The sequence below is a fragment of the Mercurialis annua genome, linkage group LG1-X, assembly GCF_937616625.2.
Source record: "Mercurialis annua linkage group LG1-X, ddMerAnnu1.2, whole genome shotgun sequence".
Lineage (NCBI taxonomy): Eukaryota > Viridiplantae > Streptophyta > Magnoliopsida > Malpighiales > Euphorbiaceae > Mercurialis > Mercurialis annua.
In genome coordinates this window covers 49,022,882-49,029,362 of record NC_065570.1, presented here as the reverse complement: position 1 = coordinate 49,029,362, position 6,481 = coordinate 49,022,882, and the positions used below count along the sequence as shown (strand labels likewise).

Sequence of the window (6,481 nt, the reverse complement as noted above, 5' to 3'; positions counted from 1 at the left end):
TTTGGGGTTAGTTGCTCAAAAAAGTATAAATTGGGTTAGATAATCCCGTGTCACAAGTTCAGGGGGCGCGTTGACTCTTTGTTCGATAAAATATGATGCCCCTGTTTGCCACATCAAATCAAACCGGAAAATGGCAGGATATTTCGTCTGAAATAAAAATTATATTTTTGATAACATTTTTATATGAATTAAAATTTTGGTACTAGTTTAATTGGAACATCGAGTATATATCTCGTACTATTCACGCTTTCAGGTTAAACTACATAATTTATGATATTGAATATGATTTATCTATAATTAATTATCTACTGATTTCACTTGATGCAGATAAAAATGGAGATTTAAGAGATTTTAAGGCTCTATCCAGGAGTAGCATTCGTATCAAGAGAAGCCATACAAGATCTAAAGCGTGGTGAATTAAATATTCCAAAAGACTTTGGAATTTGGATATGGATGATGGAATTGTACCGCAACCCTGAATTTTGGGGAGCATCAGACAAATTCATTCCGGAAAGATTCGCGAATGGAGTTTCAGGAGCATGCAAATCTCCGCAAGCTTTTACACCTTTCAGACTGGGAGTTAGAGTGTGTCCTGGTCAGAACTTAGCAATGGCAGAACTAAAAGTGTTGTTTGCAGTGATATCATGCAATTTTTCAAGCTTACCATCTCTCCTAAATGTCATCTTTCCCCTAAATTTAGACTGCTTTTGGAGTCTGAGCATGGTGTGGACTTCCTTATTCAAAAAATTTAATCATTGGCTTGCAAATATAAAGAAATACTCTATATATACTTAAATACTATATATCGATAGATAGACTTTAGCTGGCGTATTAGAATAAAAGACTAAAAGTTAGGACATTTCTATATATTTTTTGAGGTTTTTTACTCAAATGTAATACCAAAAATAAAAAATAATAAAATATTTATAATCTGTTTTAGTAATTCTAAATCTAATATATATATATATATATTTGTTTTTGTTTGTACTGAAATCCACCAATTGAGCAGATTTATAATAAATATTAATAAGTTATCACGATGTCTTCTCGCAAGTCTAAATCTAATCTATGCCATTACTATTGTTTGTGCTAAAATGTCTCAATTCTACAATCCTTTAAATTTTTAATGAGCACGTTATAAAAAAACTATGTTTTAAACTGGAATTCTGACAAAAAAAGAGATAAATTGATCAATTTAGTTAAATTAAACTATATTAATTTAATGATTAAAAAATATTAATAAATTGACGATAGCATCTTAACTATAATTAACGGAATTTGGCGTAATTGAAATTAGCCCAAAATCTTTATTTTATTTTAATATATCTTAATTTTCTTATGGACTCGATCCAAACGTTGACTACCGCTACCGCTATTGACTGGACAGTCTGACCACCATCCTCCGGCAGGTGGTTGGTAGTGGTTGGTTGGTTTATCTAACTAAGACCCACGTTTGCCACATGTCAATATTTTATTGATTCAAATATAGACCAATGAGATGTTGAGACATATTAGGGTAATAGCCGATTATGATTTCAAATCGTCGAAAATTGAATCAAAACATCCCACCTTATGGTGGGTGGGATGCAATCTGGATGTGTCCCACCATAAGGTGGGATGTTTTTTTTATTGCATCCCACAATAAGAGGGGATGTTTTTACTATTTATTTTAATAAAACGTTTATTAAATTTTTATTGTGACAATTTTAATAAACGTTTATTAAACCTTTCTCCAAGAAGACAAGACAACTGACCTTGTCCCGTCCCTCTGAATCAAACTTAAATGCATCCATCTCAGTTCAGTAACTGTTGCTAGTGCAGTCTGCCATGATTTCTCAGGTAAGATGGTGCGTTGCGCGGTCAGAATATTGCATGGGTTGACTGATATGGAGACTGTTGAAGCAAAGGCTATTAAGCTTGGTTTAGATAAATTAAGCACCGCCCCTCCAAATTATTATATACTGCCCCTATTTATGAGGTACCGTCCTTCCGAATTATCTCCTTGTCTTTTTAACCAAAACGTAATATTTTTTTCCTTCTTATCCTCATTCCAATACCAAAACTCATGTAATGACTGATTATGATTTTAAGTCATCAAAAAATAAATATAAAATTTCGAAAATTCTACCGAAATAAATTTCATAATTTTTTTAATTTCTTAAACGAAATGCATCAAAACTGAGTCCCACCCTTCTATTGTGTCCCACCATAAAGTGGGACGCAATAGCAAAACATCCCACCTTATAGTGGGTGGGATGCAATCTGGATGTGTCCCACCATAAGGTGGGATGTCTTTCCGGTTAATGAGCTTGTAAATGTTATCATTTAATCAATTAAGGTAATCTTTTTTCTTAAAAAAAATAAAAAATAATGTTAATTAACTTATTCAGATTATATATTAAAAAATAAATATATTATATTTTTAATATAAAACAATTAACTTATTTTAAAATTTGAAATTTAGTCCTTTTAGAAATAAAATAGACACTCCATATATGTAAAGAGGTATTTTCTCTATTTACTTTAAATTCGAATAATAAAAAGTCTATTAATATTAAATCTTTATTGTGATAATTTTAAAGAGTCCTATGTCCACTAACATTATCTATAGAAGAATGATTATTCCAAATGATATTAATACTTTTCTTTTCATTAATTTTGTAGAGGCCAGAAAACGTTTGCCCCTAAACTAGAGACCTAACTGACCAAATTCTGTACACTCTTTTATTTGAAACCACAAAATTTATGTTCTTATCAATAGAGTTTTTCACCTAATTAGTTTGAATCATGTTTAAATCTCAGTTGTTATTTAACAAACTACGTAGCTGGCTTCACAAAGACATGGACGACATGGTTCCATGTGTCTATATAAATCAGCTAGCACCGAGAGATTCAGCAGAAGCATCAAACAATATCTGATATTATAGCAATGGAAGTGATAGTTATTGTGCTTAGTGTTGTGGTGATTTTATTGAGCAATGTGTTTGTTTATTTGTGCTATGAATTCTGGTGGAAGCCTGAGAGTTGTAGAATGAAACTTGGAAAGCAAGGCATCAGGGGTCCTCCAACTTCTTCTATTCTTGGCAACATTCCTGAAATGAAGAGATTGATTTCTCAAATCTCTCAAACTCCTCAAATTGATGGTCCTATCACAATCTTTCCTTACTTCAACAAATGGACCCAACACTATGGTATTCTATTTCTCTCTCTTTTTTAAAAAATTTGTGTTATATCATACAAAAAAATCTCAACTTTTCGCGGTTATTTTTCGATTTAAGCACGTTTATAGAATTTGTTATAAAGAAATTCAAGTAAAAGTGCATGAAATGCAGGGAAGTTGTTCAAGTTTGCACTTGGAAAAATACAAATACTTTACGTAAGTAATGTTGAATTGGTGAAGCAATTAAGAGTACACAGATCATGGGACCTTGGTAAACCTTCTTACTTACAAAATGAACGTGGAGTTTTATTAGGCAAAGGCCTTATTACTACAAACGGTGCAGTTTGGTCTCACCAGAGACAAACTGTTAGCCCTGAGCTCTACTTGGACAGAGTCAAGGTACATACCTCGTTTCTTTCTAGAGTAATTATTCTACGTGCCACGTCAATATACAACGATGCTAGTTTAATATGCGATCATCGCGTGTATCTTGCAGGATATGGTGAGTCTGATGGTTGAGTCTGGTAGCACAATGGTGGAATCATGGGAGAAATTAATTGAAAGCGAGGAGGGTGGCGTTTGCGGTATAACGATAGACGATCATGTGAGGAATTTCACCTCTTACATAACCTCAAAAATGGTATTTGGAGATGATCACCATAAAGGAATCAAAATAGTTCCGACGTGCATAGCTCTTATCAAAACTATGGGTTCTGCAACAACGCTTGGACTCCCCTTCTCCAGGCATGCACTTCCTTTCTCTAAGCGTTTCCTCTTTATAGTATTTAAAGGGTCCGAAAATACTTAAAAAAACTCGAAAAGATTTGATTTTTTAGTATATAATGCCTTATTTTTTAAAAAAAAAATGGTTAAATTGTGCCATATTTGTCAGTTGAATATTGTTTCTCTCTAAATTTTGATAAAATTCAAATTGTGTATTTTAATCAGATTAATTCCAACGAAATGGATCAGAGAATCACGAAGACTATCAAAAGAAGTTCGTGAAATGATTATGGACATAGTCAAAGCTCGAAGTGGAGACAATGCATCTCACCAGGATATATTACAGGTGATCTTCGAAGGTTCGAAAACCGCCGAGCTCGGAAATTTGACGAAGGAAGAGTTCATAGTTGACAATTGCAAGGATATATTTCTTGCTGCTTGTGAAGTCACTGCTATTGCCGCAATCTGGGGTTTAATGTTGTTGGCTTCAAATCCTGAATGGCAAGCTCGTGCCCGTGCCGAGGTTCAAGAGGTGTGTGGTGGGCAAGTACCTGATAGCAACATGCTTAGCAAGATGCCTGTGGTATGTCTATATCTGTCTTAAAGATCAACATTTCAAAATAAAATAAATTAGCAAGGTTAATTGTAAAATAAATTATAAATTATAACGTTTATAATATAAACTTTCTATTTTAGCTGTTTGAAATATAAACTATCATTTTTTTTTCAATTCAATTTGATGAAAAAAATATGATGGGGACACCCTAACATATGTTACTATGTCAATATTTCGGCGTCGCTTCAATAAATTTTTTATTGAAATATTAACAATATTTTGAATTGCAAAAAGTATAGTAATTTATAATTTGTATTTAAGTAATCGGTAAAGTTAAAAATTCGTATTAAAATAGAAAGACACACTAAATTTGTGGTTCATTTGCAATTACTTTGAAATTATAATTATTCGTAATTTAGGATTAAAAGTAGGCCTATTTGAAAAAAAATCCAAATATTTGTAATTTAAGCAAATTTTAATTTTTATAATACTTCAATTTTATTTTTTTATTATAATTTTATCCTATTTTCTTTTAATCAGTTAATTTATATAGTAACTTCATAATTAACGAAACTTATTTTTTAGAATTTCAAAATTTAACTTCTAATTTTAAAAAAATCCAAAACAACATTGAAACCTAATTATAAATTATCTAACGTGGTTGAAAAAAAAAATTTGAAGCTAAAAATGACTCGAAAAACCAAATAAATCAAATTGATATTGCTTTGAGAAAAAATATTGAAAAAATAAAATTGATTGAAAAAAAACGACGAAATTACCAAATCGGAATAGTATTACAAAAATTAAAAAGTTAAACTTAAGCTACAAACACATGCAAGTGTTTGGATTTTATTTTTTATAATTACGCCTTAAAGTATTAGCGGTTTTAAGTTTTAGTTTGGTTTTAAAATTTTATTTTTTATCAAAATAATACCACAATTTTTTTTTATTCCATTGTAAGATTCTTCATTTTTTTTAGATCAAAGTAAGTTGATGTGGTACCAATAAATACATATTTTTTAAAATTATAAAAGATGTCATATTAAATAATGATTGAGAGGACAACTGATCCGACAACATATTCTAAAAATATGATGACCTTATTTGCCATATCAAATCAAACCGGAAAGTGGCGGGATATCTCATCTGAAATAAAAAAATTATATTTTTGGTAACACTTCTATATGAATTGAAATTTTGGTACCAGTTCAATTGGAACGTTGAGCATAAATTTGGTACTATTCACGCTTTCAAGTTTTAACTACATAATTTATGATATTGAATGTGATTCACCTATAATCATCCACTGATTCACTTGATGCAGCTAAAAATGGTGATTCAAGAGGTTTTAAGGCTCTATCCAGGAGTAGCATTCGTATCAAGAGAAGCCATACAAGATGTAAAGCTCGGTGAAATAAATATTCCGAAAGGCGTTGGAATTTGGATATGGATGATGGAATTGCACCGCGACCCTGAACTTTGGGGAGCTGATGCAGACAAATTCAATCCGGAAAGATTCGCAAATGGAGTTTCAGGAGCATGCAAGTCTCCGCAAGCTTATATACCTTTCGGACTAGGAGCTAGAGTGTGTCCTGGTCAGAACTTAGCGGTTACAGAACTAAAGGTGTTGTTTGCAATGCTATTATGCAATTTCAAGCTTACCATCTCTCCTAAATATCGTCACTCCCCTAAATTTAGACTGCTTTTGGAGCCTGAGCATGGTGTGGACCTCCTTATTCAAAAGATCTAATCATTGGAAGAACTCTATACTTAAATATTATATATCAATAAATAGGATTTAGCTGCCGCACTAAAATAAAAAATTAAGAGTTTGGATATTTCTATATATCTTTTTGAGGATTTTTACTCAAGTGTATTATCAAAAATAAAATTAATAAAATATGTTATGATCTTTTCTAATAATTCTAAACCTAATCTATATACATGTATATAGATATATTTATTTTTGGTTGTGTTGAAATCCACCAACTAAGCAGATTTGTAATGAAAATTAATTAATTGTCACAATGTCTTCGCGTAAG

At 31.4% G+C, this 6,481-nt stretch overlaps 2 protein-coding genes across 2 annotated transcripts; both read left to right on the top strand.

The window, feature by feature from the left end:
- Positions 1-456: 456 nt before the first annotated feature.
- LOC126672362 (cytochrome P450 714C2-like) lies at positions 457-2,919 on the top strand. The gene is made up of 3 exons (XM_050366314.1): positions 457-595; positions 1,840-1,978; positions 2,826-2,919. The coding sequence occupies exons 1-3, from the start codon at positions 457-459 to the stop codon at positions 2,917-2,919; spliced, it is 372 nt and encodes a 123-aa protein (XP_050222271.1).
- On the top strand, positions 2,824-6,362 carry LOC126678465 (cytochrome P450 714C2-like). Its single transcript, XM_050373365.2, has 5 exons — positions 2,824-3,191; positions 3,333-3,559; positions 3,657-3,904; positions 4,109-4,466; positions 5,764-6,362. Exons 1-5 carry the CDS (start codon positions 2,930-2,932, stop codon positions 6,187-6,189), a joined length of 1,521 nt encoding a protein of 506 aa, XP_050229322.1. The 5' UTR covers positions 2,824-2,929; the 3' UTR covers positions 6,190-6,362.
- Positions 6,363-6,481: the final 119 nt, after the last annotated feature.

Bases quoted from the DNA above. Each gene is read 5' to 3' on its own strand.
- LOC126672362 (XM_050366314.1), top strand. From the start codon at position 457: ATGGAATTGTACCGCAACCCTGAATTTTGGGGAGCATCAGACAAATTC. The intron at 596-1,839 runs GTCAGAACTTAG...ATGATTTCTCAG, and splicing joins GGGAGTTAGAGTGTGTCCTG to GTAAGATGGTGCGTTGCGCG. The intron at 1,979-2,825 runs GTACCGTCCTTC...CAAACTACGTAG, and splicing joins ATACTGCCCCTATTTATGAG to CTGGCTTCACAAAGACATGG.
- LOC126678465 (XM_050373365.2), top strand. From the start codon at position 2,930: ATGGAAGTGATAGTTATTGTGCTTAGTGTTGTGGTGATTTTATTGAGC. The intron at 3,905-4,108 runs GCATGCACTTCC...TATTTTAATCAG, and splicing joins CTTGGACTCCCCTTCTCCAG to ATTAATTCCAACGAAATGGA. The intron at 4,467-5,763 runs GTATGTCTATAT...CACTTGATGCAG, and splicing joins TGCTTAGCAAGATGCCTGTG to CTAAAAATGGTGATTCAAGA.